The sequence below is a fragment of the Erpetoichthys calabaricus genome, chromosome 2 (assembly GCF_900747795.2).
Source record: "Erpetoichthys calabaricus chromosome 2, fErpCal1.3, whole genome shotgun sequence".
NCBI lineage: Eukaryota > Metazoa > Chordata > Cladistia > Polypteriformes > Polypteridae > Erpetoichthys > Erpetoichthys calabaricus.
Genome location: NC_041395.2, coordinates 196,843,585 through 196,863,522, shown reverse-complemented (window position 1 = coordinate 196,863,522; position 19,938 = coordinate 196,843,585). Strand labels below are relative to the sequence as shown.

Sequence of the window (19,938 nt, the reverse complement as noted above, 5' to 3'; positions counted from 1 at the left end):
CAGATGACTGGGACTTTGTGAAGTGGGGTCCAGCCTCACGTTGGGAGGCAAAATCCGAGGGGACTAGGGGGGAGAGAAAGAGAGCAAGCTATCTCTGATCTGTCTTTTTAATCCTTATATTTATAATTACCAATGTAACAATAGACTGCATGGCAATAACCCCTGGGAGAATTGGAAGTTAAGGTCAAAGCTGTCTCACTTTCGGTTAAGACCGATTACACAGTTTGTAACTGACCACAACTTATCAGACCCCTGGAGATTTCTAAACCCAAACTCAAGAGCATATTCCTTCTACTCACCAGTGCGTCATTGCTACTCAAGAATTGATTATTTCTTTGTAGATAACAATTTCTTGCCTACAATTAAATCCTGCAAGTATGACACTATTGTTATTTCCGACCATGCCCCTCTGATCTTGGAGCTAAAATCATTTTGGCCCACATACTCATCTCGCAGATGGCGTCTTAACCCACTTTTATTAGCAGATGAGAACTGTACAGAATTTATATCAAAACAAATCAGTTTTTTTCTAGAGACAAATACATCCTCGGTGGTCTCTGCAGGAATACTCTGGGAAACCCTGAAGTCCTTCTTAAGAGAACAGATTATCTCATATCTTTCCCACAGAAATAAATTGGAAGCCAAGAAGGTATCAAAGCTAACCAGCGAAATTACTAGAATAGATCAAGAACATGCCAGGTGTCCAAGTGAGGCTCTTCATAGGAAAAGGCAGCCTATGCATTCAGAACTCAGCCTCTTGACAACTAAAGAAACTGAAAAACTCACTTTTAAATCAAGACATCATTACTATGAACACGGAGAGAAAGCTAGTAAGCTCTTAGCTCAACAAATCCACAAGCAAGAAGTTTGCAATGCAATCCCAGCAATCACCAACACAAACGGAGACAAAATCATCATAATTCACACATTTAGAGACTACTATAAATCCTCATATTCTGCTGAGCTTAAAGAAGACCACACACAATCTAATGCATTTCTGGATGCATTACAGATACCACAAATAGATTCTCTTAGTGCAGAGGAATTGGATAAACCGCTGGCACTATCAGAATTACTTGATACTATAAAGTCACTTCAGAGTGGGAAAGCAGCAGGCCCGATGGCTACCCTGCCAAATTTTATAAGAAGTTCTCCGCTCAACTAGCTCCCCTTTTATTAGCAACATTCACAGAAGCTAGAGACAATAAAATTCTACCTCAAACTTTTCACCAAGCATTAATCACTGTCTTTCCTAAAAAAAATAAGGACGTGTTACAATGTGCATCATACAGACCAATTTCACTTCTGAAAAATGATGTTAAGATACTCTCCAAAGTCCTAGCTAGAAGGATGGAGAAAGTGCTGCCTTCTGTAATAGCACAAGATCAAACTAGATTTTTTAAAGGCCGACACTTAGCATCCAATCTTCGATGCTTGTTTAATGTAATATATTCACCCGCAAAGTCAAACATCCCAGAGATATTATTATCCTTGGATGCAGAAAAAGCATTTAAAATGACTGAATGTAACTACCTTTTCACTACATTGGAGAAATTTGGGTTTGGCCCGATCATTTGTGCATGGATCAAACTACTGTATACCAATCCAGAAGCTTCAGTTTGTATTAACAACATTAATTCAGACTACTTTAAACTAGAACGTGGTACCAGACAAGGATGCCCCTGGTTACCACTACTTTTTGCAATCGCCATTGAGCCACTGGCTGTTCACTGTCGAAACGCTTATGAGATAAAGGGGATTATCAGAGAAGGACTTGAACAGAAAATGTCTCTATATGCAGATGATATCCAATCCATCCATTATCCAACCCGCTATATCCTAACTACAGGGTCACGGGGGTCTGCTGGAGCCAATCCCACACAACGCAGGGTGCAAGGCAGGAAACAAACCCCAGACAGGGCACCAGCCCACTGCAGGGCACACACACACACACACACACACCCACACACCAAGAACACAACAGGGACAATTTAGGATCGCCAATGCACCTAACCTGCATGTCTTTGGACTGTGGGAGGAAACCCATGCAAACAGGGGGAGAACATGCAAACTCCACACAGGGAGGACCCGGGAAATGAACACGGGTCTCCTAACTGCGAGGCAGCAGCGCTACCTACTGCGCCACCGTGCCGCCCTGCAGATGATATGGTACTGTATATAACAGATCCACAAAACACTGTGCCTGCAGTCCTAACAGCACTAACAGAATTTCAAAAGATTTCTGGTCTCAGAATTAATTTGAATAAAAGTGTGCTCTTTCCAGTGAATTCTCAAGCACACAATATTAGATTGGACACCTTCCCTTTTATCATCGCAGATTAGTTTAAATATCTAGGGGTAAACATCACAAGCAAACATAAAGCTCCTTATCAACAAAATTTCGCCATCTGTATAGAAAAAATTAAGCAAGACTTGTATAGATGGTCAACCCTTCATCTCACTTTAGCTGGAAGAATTAGCATTGTTAAGATGAATATTCTCCCTAAGCTTCTCTTCTTATTTCAAAACATTCCAATATACATCAATAAATTGTTTTCTAAGAAGTTAGATTCAACCATAACCTCATTTATTTGGAATTCAAAATATCCATGTGTCCAAAGAGCGACCCTACAAAGGCCAAAGGCAGAAAGTGGCATTGCTCTATCTAACTTTCAATTTTATTACTGGGCAGCAAACATACAAACTATAAAAACCTGGACATGGACACAAATAGATGAACATACACAGGCTTGTTCCACAATAGAAATAAAATCCTGCAGTACTTCTTTATATTCCTTGCTTTGTGCCCCAATAAATGCAAGTTATCGCCAATGTACTAACAACCCAATTGTGCTTCACTCACACAGAATATGGAACCAATGTAGGAAGCATTTTAAGATGGAGAATCTTTTATCTGTAGCACCTCTGCACTAGAACCACCTTTTTCAACCCTCGCAAACATATGCAGTTTTTAATATCTGGAAAATATTTGGGATTAAATCACTTAGAGATCTTTACATAGACAACGTCTTTGCATCCTACGAACAATTACACTCCAAATTTAACTTTCCAGCAACACATTTCTTTCACTACCTTCAAATTAGAAACTTTGTTAAACAGAACCTCCCCAATTTTCCTCACCTCCCACCTCCCTCTATGCTGGAAAAAATATTGCTCAGTTTCGAGGACTTAGACAGCATTTCTGCAATATATAAAACCATTTTACAGTCCCTCCTTTTCAAAGATCCAAGAGGACAGTGGGAAAAGGATCTCTCACTCAACATCTCAGAAAAGGAGTATAGCAATGCAGAGAATTCACTCAAGCTCTATATGTGCAAAGCATTCAATTGTTCAACTCAAAATTATATATCAAGCACATCTGTCTCGTTTAAAATTGTCCAAAATGTTTCCAACCTGCGAACGCTGCAATCAAGTTCCAGCCTCACTGGGTCTCATATTTTGGGCCTGCACCAAATTAACATCATTCTGGATCAAAAGTTTTAAGTGTCTTTCAGACAGCCTTGGTGTCACAATCCCTCCTAACCCACTAACAGCGGTGTCTGGTGTACTTACAGATGGGCTTAAAGTGGAGAAGGACAAACAAACTGTAATTGCCTTTACTACACTATTGGAACATAGACTTATCTTGCTAAACTGGAAGAATCCTAACTGTCCTTTTTTAAGTCAGTGGGTAACTGATGTTATATATTATTTGAAATTGGAAAAAATCTAATTCTCACTTAGAGGACCTGTGCAGAAATTTTTCAAAACCTGGCAGGATCTAATCAATAACATTTTAAAATAAGCTTTTTAAGTACTGATAAAGCAGATTATCTCCCCATTTCTTTTTCTTCTCCATTTATCCTTATTCACTTATTAATTAATCTATTTACTTATTTTTACTAGCTTTAAATTTTATTCTGCTGCCCATGCTCTCTTTCTCAGGGGTGGGGGTTGATTTGTTTTCAATCCTATTTTTATAAAATTGATCTATTTGTATGGAATGATGCATGATTTCAATAAAATCAATAAAATTAAAATAAATAAATAAATAAACTCTTCAATATTTTTTGTAGCCATTCCCTGCCTTTTGCATTTCAATGACTTTGTTTCTCACATCGACAGGATGTTCCTTTGTCTTCTTTTTTGCGGTGAATGTCTAACAAAATCTATGGCCCTTACAAAGGGTGCTTTTATACCCAGAGCGAAATAAAAGACTCACAAGTAAGAGGCATAATTATGTTTAGTTATGGTCAAATGCAGAGGTGGGTAGAGTAGCCAAAAATTGTACTCAAGTAAGAGTAGCGTTATTTCAAAATAATATTACTCAAGTAAAAGTAAAAAGTAGTCATCCAAAAAATTACTCAAGTAAGAGTAAAAAAGTATTTGGTGAAAAGACTACTCAAGTACTGAGTAACTGTTTGATCATAATAAATGATTTATTTTTTAGAAATGTTGTAATAAGTCAGACAAAAATATAAAATAATGTGCAAATTCTGCTATTTCCAATAATAAAATAAAAAATGAGTAAAAATAAATAAGGGCAGCATGGTGGCGCAGTGGGTAGCGCTGCTGCCTCACAGTTAGGAAACCCAGGTTCACTTCTCGGGTCCTCCCTGCGTGGAGTTTGCATGTTCTCCCCGTGTCCACGTGGGTTTCCTCCAGGTGCTCCAGTTTCCACCCGCAGTCCAAAGACATGCAGGTTAGGTACATTGGCGATTCTACATTGTCCCTAGTGTGTGTGTGCACCCTGCAGTGTGCTGGCGCCTTGCCTGTGTTGGCTGGGATTGGCTCCAGCAGACCCCCGTGACCCTGTAGTTAGGATTTAGGGGGTTGGATGATGGATGGATGAAAAATAAATAACATCTTTACAAAATAAAGATGCACAAATAACACAAAGTTACAAATCTCCATTTTTCACAGCAAAGCTTTTGAAGCCAATACCTACAGTAGGTAACATGTATGCTTGAACAGTGCAAACTACTTACAGTGACAAGATATACTGTACACTGACAGTATAATACTGCATATTCACTTGCCCTCCAAATAGCACAGCTGATAGAAAATAACATTAGAACAAGGCAGGTTGTGCACGTACAAGAAGTCGCAATTTACCTTGACTGTCTGTGTCTGTGCATGTTTGGTTAAAATGTGCTTGTTCTTCACTCAGTGAAGTGATGGTTAAGCTTCAGCAGGAGTTGGCTCTCATTTTTCATGTACAGTGGAACCTTGGATTGCGAGTAGCTTGGTTTGTGAGTGTTTTGCAAGACGAGCAAAATGTTTAATAAATTTGGACTTCAAAAACAAGCGAGGTCTTGCAATACGAGTAGTCCATATATGCTTTGTCTGCCGAGCATCACGTGATCACAGCTGAGCTGATGGTTCTTCTCTCTCTCGCTGCGGGATTGTGGGCAATTGTCAGTCGGCGTGCCTCACTCCTATAGTCAACATCTGTACGAGCATATACTGTTTACTACAGCATTGTGACCACATGTGTGTGCTGTGACATGTGAGTCCCCGTTTTGCACTCCAAAACATGAAGCTGAATCTCAATACTTTAGGGACACCATCTTTATTCAGCTTGAAACAGGAAAAACGCGGTTATTTATTGTAGCGGGATCTGTAGCGGGATCTACTTGGTTAGTGGCCAAGTAATACTGTGCCCTGCGCATTTATAATGTTCCTTGTATCACTCATCAACGGCAGGTGCTTATAGCATGTCCGCGATCTTTTCGGATTCACTTTTATGGTGAACTGCTACAGCGCTGGGTGCCTGCGGTTGCTTCGGGACGCTCTTCCACATGTCGTCCCGTTGGATGAAATCCCAGAAAAGTTTAGAAACTCACTCACACCAGCCATGATTCTTCTCAAAGGTAAAGTGCAGGTTAATTTGTTTTATGTATTTTTACTTTATATTTTATATTAACCCCTTAACCGCCCTCTGCCAGATATATCCGGCATCGTAGCGTTATTGCTGACGCCTTACTGCCGGAATTATCCGGCACATTTGCCTATGGTTATGTGAATGCCTGGCACGTAGTATAACTGACAGTTTGGCGTGGGTACTATTACTACGTTGTATTTCGACAACTCTGCGGTTGTATTGGCCGCTCACGTGATGTGATTCGAAAGTGAAAGCTGTGAATATGGCGAAACGTAAACTGACTTCAAGTGAGGTTTTACAGGCGATTTTGGACAATAATTCTGATCATGATTGTAGCAGTTCTGAAGAAGATTTTAGCGACAATGATGATCAGCAACGTGCGCTGCATGATACTGTGAATGACGACGCATTGGATGATGGCGATGAGTGGGTGTATCCCCAGCATCTCAACTGGACTGCTGCCCGTTATCTGAACCAGATAAGAAAGATCCAAACCGTGACCGCTTGTTCAAGCTACGTCCTTTGATTGACCATTTATTTGAAACATTTCAGCAGGTATTTCAGCAGGTAAATACTGCTTGAATAAATGTAAAGTAAAAAAACGAAAATTGTTCAGATTTCTCCTGGCATGGGGAATATTTAGGGAGTTGGCGGTTAAAGGGTTAATCATTTTTATATCAATAGTTTTGGGTTGTGGAACAAATCATCTGAGTTTCCATTATTTCTTATGGGGAAATTTGCTTTGATATACAAGTGTTTTGGATTGCGAGCACGTTTCTGGAACGAATTATGCTCGCAAACTGAGGTTCCACTTGTATTCCTTCTTTCCCTGTCCGCTGTCAGTGAAGAGTTTGTGTCGCTATGCCGCCACAGTTTGTGTGTGGTCATGTGACTGCATGGCTAAATCTGATTGGTGAAATGGAGTCATGTGATTTTTGTTGCTACGTCTGATTGGTGAAACAGTCATGCAGTAGATCCACTGGTGGCTTCTCTCTGGCAAAAATATATCTAATGTGTAAATGGAAAAAAAGTAACAATTCGAGTGTTGCCTAATGTAGCGGAGTAAGAGTAGCATTTCTTCTTCACAAATGTACTCAAGTAAAAGTAAAAAGTATGGTGCCATAAAACTACTCTTAGAAGTACACTTTTTTAAAAAAGTTACTCAAGTCAATGTAACGGAGTAAATGTAACTCGTTACTACCCACCTCTGGTCAAATGAATGTCACATTTGTGTTGTTTGCAATTAATTTGTCATTAGTGTAAACCTGGAGCTTTCAAAACAGAGGTTTAAATAATTATGCAAACACTAATTTTTGAATTTTATTTCTTCAGTTAAATATCTAAAGAAAATATTTTATTTTGACTTCAGAAATGTATTGTTACAGCATAAGAGTTCACATTAAAAGTACTGAATGGATAAAAATGGGATTAATAAAGTTTATCTAATATATATATATTATATGCATGTTCTCCCCGTGTTTGCGTGGGTTTCCTCCGGGCGCTCCGGTTTCCTCCCACAGTCCAAAGACATGCTGGTTAGGTGGATTGGCGATCCTAAATTGGCCCTAGTGTGTGCTTGGTGTGTGGGTGTGTTTGTGTGTGTCCTGCGGTGGGTTGGCACCCTGCCCGGGATTGTTTCCTGCCTTGTGCCCTGTGTTGGCTGGGATTGGCTCCAGCAGACCCCCGTGACCCTGTGTTCGGATTCAGCGGGTTGGATAATGGATGGATGGATTTATATATTGTTGTAGAATAAAAAACACTTCCACAACGACAAAGAGTTGGGGACAGTCCCCGCATAATGTCCAACGAAAAAAGTTAAACAAATAATTGAAAAAAAAATCAACCAATGTACTCAAAACAGCAATTGACAAAATGAAATAGAGACATGGCATTTTTATATTGGAACAAAATGGCTGGCAGAAATGGTGTCGCAGGAGATGACATTGTAACTGGAAAACGGATGTGACGTCATCAAGAGGAGACCAAACGTGCTGATATTTTAGAAGTGACATCATCTTCAGGAGATCAGATGTGACATCAAGATGGAGCCAGAAGTAACGTCATCAATGGCAGACAGGATGTGACATCATCAGTGGGAGCCAGATGAGGACGTGACATTTGACGTTTGACCCGGAAGTGTTTGAGGTAAGTGTCCTGGATTATGTTCTTCTTTTGGTCTTATGAAAAAGAAAGAGAGGCATGATGTTTCACTCACCTCAGGGCTTGTTGACTGCCTCCTAAGCGCATGCGTGTGATATGATATCTATACTTATTTGGACTGGGTAATGTGTTAGGAACAAAAGGATGCCACATTGTTTGATGGAAATGAAAATTATCAACCTAGAGAGGGCTGAATTCAAAGACACCCCAAAATCAAAGTGAAAAAATGATGCGGCAGGCTAGTGCATTTTGCCAAAATTTCATTGCAGCATCTCCAAATCGTACTCAGCAGTTTGTATGGCCCCATGTGCTTGTATGCATGCCTGACATCATCGGAGGGGCATGCTCCTAATGAGACAACGAATGGTGTCCTGGAGGATCTCTTCCCAGATCTGGACCGGGGCATCACTGAGCTTCTGGACAGTCTGAGGTGCAACCTGGCTGCGTTGAATGGAGCAAAACATAATGTCCCAGAGGTGTTCTACTGGATATAGGGGGATAGTCAATGGTATCAATTCCTTCATCCTCCAGGAACTGCCTGCATACTCTCGCCACATGAGGCCGGGTATTGTCATGCACCAGGAGGAACCCAGGATCCATTGCACCAGCATAGAATCTGACAAAGGATTTCATCCCGATACCTAATGGCAGTCAAGGTGTCATTGTCTAGCCTGTAGAGTTCTGTGCGTCCCTCCATGGATATGCCTCCCCAGACCATCACTGACCCACAACTAAATTGGTCATGCTGAACGATCTTACAGGCAGCATAACGTTCTCCACGGCTTCTCCAGACCCTTTCACGTCTGTCACATGTGCTCAGGGTGAACCTGCTGTCATCTGTGAAAAGCACAGGGTGCCAGTAGTGGACCTGCCAATTCTGGTATTCTATGACAAATGCCAATTGAGCTCCACGGTGTTGGGCAGTGAGCACAGGGCCCACTAGAGGATGTCGGGCCCTCAGGCCTCTCTTATGAAGTCATTTCTGATTTTTTGGTCAGAGACATTCACACCAGTGCTGGAGGTCATTTTGTTAGGCTCTGGCAGTGCTCATCCTGTTTCTCCTTGTCCAAAGGAGCAGATACTGGTCCTGCTGATGGCTTAAGGACCTTCTAAGGCCCTGTCCGGCTCTCCTAGAGTAACTGCCTGTCTCCTGAAATCTCCTCCATGCCCTTGAGACTATGCTGGGAGACACAGCAAACCTTCTGGCAATGGCACGTATTGGTGTGCCATCCTGGAGAAGTTAGACTGCCTGTGCAACCACTGTAGGGTCCAGGTATCGCATAATGCTACCAGTAGTGACACTGAACGTAACCAAATGCAAAACTAGTGAAAAAACAGTCAGAAAAGATGAGGAGGGAAAAATGCCAGTGGCCTCCACCTGTTAAACCATTCCTGGTTTGGGGGTCATCTCATTGTTGCCCCTCTAGTGCACCTGTTTTTAATTTTATTAACACCAAAGCAGCTGAAACTGATTAACAACCCCCTCTGCTACTTAACTGACCAGATCAATATCCCAGAAGTTTCATTGACTTGATGCTATACTCTGATTAAAAAGTGTTCCTTTTATTTTTTTGAGCAGTATACATCTGACAACACCAGTGTCGCTGGCTACTTTTTGTCCCAACTTGCGCCACATGAACAAGGTTTATAGCGGTAATGCTAATGACTGAAAGTTTTCACAGTGGGCAATGGATGAGTGAAAATAATCATAAATCAATGCACATGTCATGAAATCAAAGCCCCAACACAACTAGGTTACAGTTGCTAAACCAGGACAATATGGTAGTAACCACTGCTGCATTTTTCCAGTAGAACACTTTCGCTATAAGTGTGGTCAGCTTGATAAGTGATGCAGAGAGGAAGCAATTAAAACAGGAAACTTCATGAAGGAAATTTATCAGGTGCATATTACTATACCAGACTAAATGGACAAGCTATGTATCAAATAAAAAATGTGCTCTATGTTGATTACTTACATTTCAGCCATACTTAGACATCTAGCACATCTAGTATATATATATTTTGGCCTGCAAGGGACACACCAGCTCCCCAAACCCAACACGGACAGATGCAGACACAAGTTCTTTCACACATATGGCTTTAAGTCAGCAGTGGAAAATGCCTCCTTTTTGTTTTCCCACTTGCACCCAAGCACAGTACAGCAAAGCACAATAATTAATATACAAAACTCTTCTTCTTCTTCTTCTCTTGTCTCTCTTTCCCTGTCATCATCTCTCCTTCTGCCTCCGCTCCTTCTCCAGCAAGCTTTGTCCTCCACCTCCCGATTCTGACTCCTGGAGCAGTGGCAGCGGGCTTCTTTAATCCTGCACCGAGGAGGTCTTCCGGTGGTCCTTCTTCTGGGTGAAGCGGAAGCCCGACAAAGTAAATGGAAGATTTAAAGTCTAAAGATGGAAAGAGAAGGGACCTTGTGGAACCGTAACTGGAAATAATGTCATCAGTCTCCAATGTCTTGGGAGGTCAAAATTACAACATTAGGAGGTGGGTTCTTCTGATAGCCTGCAGAGGGAAAAAAAGGAGATAGCATCAGAGGACAGTGACAACTCCCTCCCTTGGCTGAGAAACACTTATATTTGAGCCTGTAAACTGTCTTGCATGTGCACATGTGTGACATGCCGGCCACCCACCAGCCCAGATGCATCAGGACAAGTGGTCTGAACCGAGAGGTTGTGAACCTGAGGAGGAACATTGGTGTTGACCTGGAGAGAGCCGTGACAATAAATGACAGTAAACTTATAAGGCTGGAGGTCCAAAAACCACCTTGTGACTAACAGGTTTGACTCCTTGTGCACAGCATCCACTATAAATAGGAGTGTTCAGTGACCAGGGTATACTCATGGCCTGGAAGGTAATACCTTAACTGCCTATTTAATCGCCAAAGCCTCTTGTTCCACTGCTGCATGCCTGGTTTCCCTGTCCAGCATATTCCAGCTCAGGAACATGATGGGGTGTTCGACACCTTCGACACTTTGGCTAAGCATGGCACCATGTTCTGTGTCTGAAACATTGGTCTGAAGGATAAAAGGCAAAGTAAAGTTAGGAGCCATCAAAACTGGTGTCAACGTTAGGACCTGCTTTAGGTCACGAAATACAGTGTCAGCTTTTTCATCCCATGCCACGTTGTTCAAGGCCACTTTCTTTGTTAAATTTGTCAAGACCACGGCTCTCTCTGAACAACATAGGACAAATCAGTGGTAATATCCCCCCAATCCAAGTATACTGTTCTCATCTTTGGTTTTTGAACCAGAAACTAAACCACAGACAAACTTCACAAAATATGTATAGAGACATAAGATAGTCCTTGGTCCAATTTTATTTTAATTTTATGAAGATAGAGAAAGACTGAAAAGAAGCAAATTGCAAGAAATTACTGATATGCAATAAACAATACAACTTCACAATATATCCAAGTAATTTAAAATAATGTTTACAGGCTTTGTTTCAAAGGGACAAACAAACAAACTGCTTGTGAAGCATGCTGTCTAAACAATGCCTTCCTATATTTCTGTTTCTGCTTCCTTACAACTATTTATTTGAATATTCATAAGGCTGTGTTAACATTCCTCTGAAATTACAGCTGAACAAATAACTATTCTGCAAGGCTGAACACCAAGAAAGGCTTCTTTTTGCTTCTTGATCTTCGGACGGGGCCATTTAAGTGTGGCACCAACTTTTGAACACTGTGGTCTAACTGTGCCTCTGCCAACCAGGTAGCCTAAATATTTGACCTCATCTTAACCAAAGAAACATTTCTTTGGATTAATCCAGGAACCGTCTGTACCTAATGTATAGGTGTTGGAGTAGATGACGACATCATCCAAGTATACGGCACTATAGGAGTTGTGGGGATGTAGCACTTTATCCACCAGACTTTGAAAGGTGGCTGGGGCCCCGTGCAATCCAAATGGAAGAATACAATATTGCCAGTATCCACTATGGGTGCTAAATGTGGTCTTGGCCTTTGCAGAGTCTGTTAAAGGAACTTGCCAATACCCTTTTGTCAGTCCAAGGGTGCTCAAGAATTTTGCCTTACCTAGTCACTCATCCTATCGCGGCATAGGATATTCGTCAAATTGGGAGATTTGATTAAGCTGATGAAAGTCATTGCAGAATATTCAGCTCCCATCAGGCTTAGGAATCAAGACAATTGGGGAGGCCAAGGCCAATGACTCTCCTTTATTCGCTTGATTTCATGCTCTACTTTGGCTCATTTTGCCTCTGAGAGTTAATATGGGCATTTCCTGACGATCGCCCCAGGTTCAGTTATGATGTTATGTGCCACCAGAGAGGTCTGACCAGGATTCTCATTCACCACCTTTGGGGACAGACAGGATCAGTGATTAAAGCTTCAATTTTTGGTTGGTCATCAAATTGGGGCCGAAGTTAAGTTCAGAGAACAGGGCTGACAGGCGTAAGGGTCAGAGTCAGTTTCCTTCCACGGTTTCAGCAAATTCTCATGGTAAACCCGCTTGCTTGGTCAATGATTAGGTTGTTTAACTAAATAATCAATGCGCCCTTTCCCCTCTTAACCTCATATGGGTCTTGCTAATGGGCCAGCAATTTGGAGTGGGAGGTGAGGATGAGGACCATGACACGGTGCCCGGGCCTGAACTCCCAAAGGGCCGTGCCCCAATCATAACACTGGGCCTGGGCTGATTGCGCTTTCTCCATATTTTCTTTTACCATTGGCAAAATTTTTTCTAATTTATCTCGTAATTGCACAATATATTAAAGAAAATTGATGGAGGGGAGGGGTGGAGGGACCCCTCCCATCCATAATTTAGAATATCCAATATACTCCAGGTTGACACCCATAGAGTAATTCAAAAGGGGAAAATTCCCATACAGGCCTGGGGTGCCTCCCAATTGGCAAAAAGTACAAGTGGAGTAACTGATCCCAGTTTCTCCCATCCTCGCTGACCACCTTGCGTAGCATTTGCTTAAGGGTTTGATTAAGCTGTTCCATGAGACCATCAGTTTGAGGATGGTATACTGCAGTCTTTAAGGTAAATGGCATCCCCTGGTCTGTTAAGACTTCCTTGGGGATGCCGAAAAATGCAAAGACCCCTACTAGTTCCCATGCGATATTCTTGGAAGTGGCTGTTCACAATGGGAAGGCCTCAGGATAACGGGTAGCATAATCTACGAGAACTAGGATATACTTATGTCCTTGGGCTGAGGGTTCAAGGGGTTCAACAATGTACACCAGTATACGCTCAAAAGCAATGTCAATCAAGGGGATGGGAATCAGAAGAGCATGGTCCTTTCTAGGAATCTGTTGCAACTTACACTCTGTACAGGAAGTACAGAAGTGACAGACCTCCTCTTTGATTCCTGGCCAATATGAATGGTGCTTTATATGCTCTAGAGTTTTGTCAGTTCCCAGATGGGCACCTAGGAGGTGTATGTGGGCTAGTTCGCAGACCTGCCACTGGTAAGTCTGCGGGGCTAACAACAGTGACGTCACCTTCCCCTCATGTTCAGCTACCCTATATTATAAATCATTATTAATAACAAATTGGGGTCCTGATGGCACTGATGGGGTCCTGACACTACTGCATTTTTGGGAAACCTAAGGGAGTCCTCATTCCATTGTTTCCTTTAGAAAGAAGCCTGAGTTTTCCTTTATTGAAAGTGTAAGATATTGATAGGGTCCTGAAAGTTCTGGCTGCGATGGCACAGTCTCCACCACATCACACTGGGAGGCCATGTAACTACTTGCTGCTGGCTGTATACACAGTGTGGTTACAGTTTGGGGCAGAGTATCTCTGTCCATAACAAGGACCAAATATTTTACTGGAGTGGATTGTATTAAACCGCTTTTATTTTCGCACCAGTCCTGCTCCAGTATTACTACATACAGTGAATTTGTAGTGTACTTAAGGTACTGTCATAATTGAGTAAGCAATTGGTGGACTGATACCACCAGGTTAGCCATGAATACAGGTCAGACAAGGTCCTTCCTCTAAGACACTGTTGTGGTAACACATAACAGCGAACAACAATAGAAATTTTGCTCCCAGAATCTATAAGAGCAACAGCCCTGTGACCATTAACCAACACCAATCCTATACAAGGAAAAGACAAAGGGTTAGTAATAGCACAATACCTCTCTCCTTTCACCCAGCACCAGTCCATCAGCTCGCTGAGTTGAGGGCAGTTTTTGGATGGTATGTCCAACTTCCCTCACCTGAAACAGCATAGTGTAGGCATGTGTTTCTCCTTAGGTCTCGCCATGGGCTCCGTGGTGGGGCAGGAGGGCTCCTGGTGGGTCACATGTCCTGTCCAGGCTTGGCAGGTTAAATCCCATTATAGCGAATATCAAAGTAATGAAAATTTCAGAATAACAAATACTTTTTGTGGGCCTGGATAAACATTCATAGAACATTATGTTAAACGAATCTCATTTTAGCAAAATGTAAATCTCAGTATAACAAATGTTTTTTGACCAAAAATGGCCACCGTAGATAATAATGTGATGCAAAAAATACTTAATGCTGTGCCTATACTTTCCACGCTAAATCTCGGGAACTCTGCAACAGGTTGTCCCAAAGAAACAGAGTTTATTGAGAAATTTCAAGTCTCAAGCAGTCCCAGAGAGGCTCTGTGAGTGCGTGGGCATGACATCATACACAGCTGAATTCTGACTAAGTGCTTTACCAAGTGTCCGCGTGAGTAGTTGTGTTGTGAGTTTAAGAAGAGCTGTTTTTTATACAGGTATTGTCAAGCTTGGGTCAGAGTTGCACGAGAGAGGGAGGAAGATGAGTCCAGGTTTTCAATGAAAATACAGGTACTTAATTACTGCATACATGAGGCAGGTATAGTCTCAAGACTTCAATCAAAATAGGAGTTATTACGAGCTGCTTTAGCTCTCATCTTCAGATCAAAAGATCACCAGCAGCTTAGAATCACCACTGTGGCAGACGTGGTCTAGAGGAGACAGATCAGAAGAGTGTGAGGAAGAGCAGATCAAAGCCTGTTTTAAATGTTAAACATAGTGTGACAAGCATGGTACGCAGTAAACCTGATCCTACAGAGGACAACCAAATCCTTTACACTTGGTTTACTGTTTACCAGATGCAAAAGAGCAACTACGGAGCTGTCCTTGCACCACTTCTGCTAGACATGGCGAATCGCCGGCAGCCCCGGTCACAATACTATAAATATTTTCCCCATATTCGTTATAATGAAATTTCTGTTATAATGAAATATTTTTATGGTCTCATTATAATGGGATTCCACTTGTATGCATATATATATATATTATTTTTTTAGTTCATTCACTTTTTTTGACAACTCTTTTCAGGCATGGCATTTTAAAATCAACACCTGTTTAAAACCACATTTCTTTAAAAGATTACAAATGACAATAGAGGGAAAGTATTAGGTGGGTCTGTCTGCTCCCAGGTTATCAACAGCCCTAGCCCTCCAATAAGGTAGACTACAGTTTTAGAAAATTCTGATAACAGAACTGTTAAATGCCTCAAGGTAATCTGATGTGTCCTTCGTATAGTTTTGGGCTATGCCTTCTATTTGTCCCGCTCTGGTAACATTCAGGCCACTCAAGAATGGCACCAGTGTCCTTGCTCTGGTATCTGTTATTAGAACTGGATATCCCCTCTGGACTCAGGGCTTTCTGTGCTGAATTAGATCATCTTGCCATTGTGTATATGGCCTCCTCTATTTCTTTGTGTGTGGTTTTCTACCATTGTCAAGGTGTCATTCAGTTTCTGCTGACTTTTCAGTAGGTTTTGAAAGAGCACACATTAATTATCCTGGCCTCCATTCCAGAGAACTCTAGATCCCTGGTTTTAAAAACCTCCTTTCAAACAGGTGATGTGGGCTGAGGCTCCACCCAGCATTCCCAGAACGATGCCAGCAGTATTCTAGTTCAGAAAAAAAAGCTGACTTACAATGAGGATGCTTCAAAGCATCAGTCCTGTGGTTGGGAGCTCCCAAAATCAGCATGCGTTCAGGTCAGTCTGAAATCTGCCAGCGAACTGCCACCACTGGTGTCCTTAACTTTCGCTCCTGGTGCTGTTAATCAACCTGCTGTAAACCTGCAATGTGTGAATTTCCAGCAGGTAACTTCAAATTGACTGATTGGTTGACTGGTTTGTTCAGTGATGCCTACATCATCCACTTTAAGAAATGTTTTGAAGTGACTCAATGGCAGTGGTGAGTCTATTTAAGTGAACAGCTGGACTTAGTCAAGTGTTTAAAACTGCAAGAAGAGTACTGCTGAGCCTGCCCTTTGTTCCCGAGATGTTTCCTGTTCATCTCTGCTGTTCAATCAGTAGGATATGTGGATCATTGTGATTGCCCTCACTGACCAGCACTGGGCTGACTCTCACTTTGTTATGCATCTCTTGCAGATGGCATCAGCCGCTGACTTTGCCTCAGAAAATACAGCAAATCCAGAGCCTGGAGACCTGATAGAGATTTTTAGGCCTGCATATCAGCACTGGGCACTCTACCTTGGGGATGGGTACATCATCAATGTGACCCCAGTGGGTGAGTCCTATTTCGTGTCCATTCCACTTTGCTTCTTTAGTCATTCTGCAAGCTTTGGGGGAGTGGGGAATTTGTGGGAAATCAGACAAGCTGCATTTCCAGTGGTCACTAGAAGCTTACTGCCTCTTCTTTCTGCTTAGATGAAGGGCAGCCAGCATCCTTTTCCAGTGCCAAATCTGTCTTCAGCCGAAAGGCTCTGGTCCGCATGCAGCTTCTCAAGGATGTGGTTGGCAGTGACTCATATCGAATCAACAATAAGTATGACAACAAGTATGCGCCACTTCCTGTGGATGACATCATCTCACAAGCACAGTATTTGATTGGGCAGGAGGTGTCATATGACCTGCTGGGCAATAACTGTGAGCATTTTGTCACCTTACTGCGCTATGGCGAGGGTGTGTCAGAGCAGGTATATATTTTTCCTTGATGGATTTGGAGGTGTCCTGTTTTTTGTAGAACTGGTGTCAAGCATAAGATACTTTTAACCAATTAATTATATTCAGTTATGTTTTACATATAACTATGGTGCCAGATTTGTGGTGCAGGAAAGTACTGTGTGTTTTGTGTCGGTCAAGCATGCAAATAAGAATGTAATTGTACTCTGTGTGTGTGATAAACTCTGGACTCTACAAATTACACTTCATTACATTTTTTCTCAACCTTATGTTTCAAATGCGCTGAAGCCATCAGCCACCTGCATACGCTCAGTAAAATCTCAATACAAATCAGTGCTTAGCATGACATATTTCAAGTGGCATAGTGTTTTCAACACTCAATAAAAACAGTACTGAGGAAATAAAAAAGGCAGATTATGCATCAAACTAAGCTATGATGAGACACAATGAAATGGCACAGTCCAATTACTGAGTTTTTTATGAATTTAACATCTATTATGTCATACATTCAACATATTTACTTAGTTATGTTTGAAATAGCATATCCTCAGAAATATTTTTTATTATGCATTTCAGGGTTTCCATACAAAGTATGGTCTCTTTCTTTGCCAGGTCCCACATCATGTGGCAGCCTTTTTATCAAAGTTTTCTCCCTTTTTTGGTATTTTTTCTTTAACAAATGTTAATGTTAAGATTTGGCCTCTGGCTTGTTAGTATGTTACTATAAATTCTGCAAATGGATTTTTGAATTGGAGATCTGCCGCTGTCTTTGCAAACCCAAGTACTGGCACAAACCGTCGAACTTGAGAGGTGTCACAGGGTGAGCATAGAGGATCTAAAGGCTACCTTACGTCTACAACATCTGAGAATGTAAGAGACACTGAGAAAAGTATAGTGGAAAATATGAAATATCCCAGCACTCAACTGGTAGCAGCACTGTGATCACTACTGACTAAGGAGCTCTATTACACCTTTACTGAATAAACAGCTCATTCACAAATGGAAAGAGCAAAGATGTGGAGTGAGGATAAAAGTAAGGCAGAAAGCATTCATAATTGGTTAGCCTCTATATAACTAAGAGTGTTCAATCGCTTTTAAAGTTGAAAGACCTGTCACATCTTATGGTGAGTTACAGTGAGTTACAAGTATTGTGCCATTTTCAGTATTTGAGGAGAACCGGCTTAAACCTCCTGTTTCAGATGTTATTTAATGCTGGACAGGTTACATCTGATTTGAAAAGACAGAGTGGAGAAAGCAGGAGTGGGTCTGGAGATTTATGGGAATGAGAGAGAGAGAGAGGTTGGGAGCATGCACTGATTACAGAGCGTTGCTGCACCCACCACACGATAAGAAATAGTAAAAAAAGTGTACATATTGTAATTAAAGATGAAATGTGTGTTCCAGACTTTTAAATGCTGACTGAGTTTGTCTATTATACTGCTTGGTAGGGGGCTGCAGTATCCTTTTGATATTTATTTCAAAATTGGCAGCAGAATGGCTCATCCTATTATCAATACTATAATGCTGAGTTATGCTGAATGTCGGTGGCTTCAACCACAGAATTTTGGATGGATCAAACTTATAATGGTTTGTTCCATCTTTGTGGGCACAAAAAACTTGAAAAGTTGTATTCAAATGTTAATGCCTTTTAATGCAAACCTACATCAAGTACTACAACGTACAAGCCTATCTATCTATCTGAAGTAGTCTAACTAAGTGATTGCTGGAATATGGGAGGCACCCCCTGGATTTTTAGTGTGAATCTCCCCTCTAAGGTGAGACATGGGAGGTGTTGGTTTAAACGCTGAGATTCTGTTTCTGCAGGAATCTGCATGTAACCCATAGCCCCATAAATTGCAGATGTTTTCCATGATTCCTGATGTGTCCCTTCTCACTATTGCCAGAGAGACCTGTCAAGTGCTCTTGTGTCTTCTCTTGGACTGCCAAAGGATATCACATAGTCAAGAAGCCTACTGTTTGCCCTCACATGCTAGTGAGACCTATCCAGAGTAGTCTAATCTGCCATGCACTGTCATTTGTTATATCTGTCAACTGCTTTTGTGTGGTAGAGAAACCTGACATGTGCTGCTGGGATCTACTGATATGTCTATGTGATGCCTGTCATTATGTTTTGTAGGCATCCAGGGCAATCGGAGCCATCAGCTTTGTTACAGCTGCTGCCAGCGCCTGCTCTCTGCTGGGACTTGCCCATAACCGCGCACGCCAGCGACACTTCTAACAAAATCCTAAGATGCTGCAGATGCTCCAGCTTCACATGAGCTTCCAAGTATATGAAGGATGGGAGACCTGGGCAAAGTGCCTTCAAGCTGGATTTGGTGCCTTTTGGCACAGGCCGAGTGAAAGAGCACCCTCTTAAAGTTCTTTGGTGTTTGAGGGCTGAAGTTCAATTTTCCTTTTCAGTCCTCATTTGGATAGAAATGTTGGTAGTGCTGGTTTTGGCATTGCTGTCTTTTCATTATACAATGCAAGGCCTAATGATGAAAATAAAAGTGAATGTTTATGAATGCATGAAGATTCTTTGTGCAGAGTGTTGTACTCTATACACCATTAGCTGGCACACCAACAGCTGCTGTCTTTGTAGGTATGTGAGGCACAATGGTTAACTGTTTGGTACCAATATACTGTATATCAGATTAATTGGATCAGGTATCCCAAAGCAGATATAAACACAAATGTACCAGATCAAGTGTAGTTGTCACACTGCTGAAGGAATAATTGGAACCATTCTACTAAGTGTTGGAAAAATGGGAACCCAACACATTTGAGCAATCAAAATTCTGATAAGAGTACACCAAAACATGGAAACAACTACATATTTACTTTGCAGACATAAAATTTCTGAACAATCATTTTAATGGACAAGGGGATGTCAAAGCTTCATTTTTGAGATGAGATAGTTGTTTTTAACCATTTAATGATCTCATTTGTTCATGGCTGAGAAGCTAT

General features: G+C 41.6%; 2 protein-coding genes across 2 annotated transcripts in view; one reads left to right on the top strand and one right to left on the bottom strand.

Annotated features, from left to right (window-relative positions):
- The window catches only part of plaat1 (phospholipase A and acyltransferase 1), a 274,219-nt gene extending 254,971 nt beyond the window's left edge, over nt 1-19,248 (top strand). The window contains exons 4-6 of the mRNA XM_051922060.1: nt 16,438-16,576; nt 16,717-16,985; nt 19,109-19,248. Of these exons, the coding sequence (XP_051778020.1) occupies nt 16,438-16,576; nt 16,717-16,985; nt 19,109-19,210 (510 nt within the window). The 3' untranslated portion in view covers nt 19,211-19,248. The remainder of the gene's footprint in view (nt 1-16,437; nt 16,577-16,716; nt 16,986-19,108) is intronic.
- The window catches only part of LOC114646647 (probable cation-transporting ATPase 13A4), a 287,738-nt gene that overhangs the window by 219,653 nt on the left and 48,147 nt on the right, over nt 1-19,938 (bottom strand). The window lies entirely within an intron of this gene.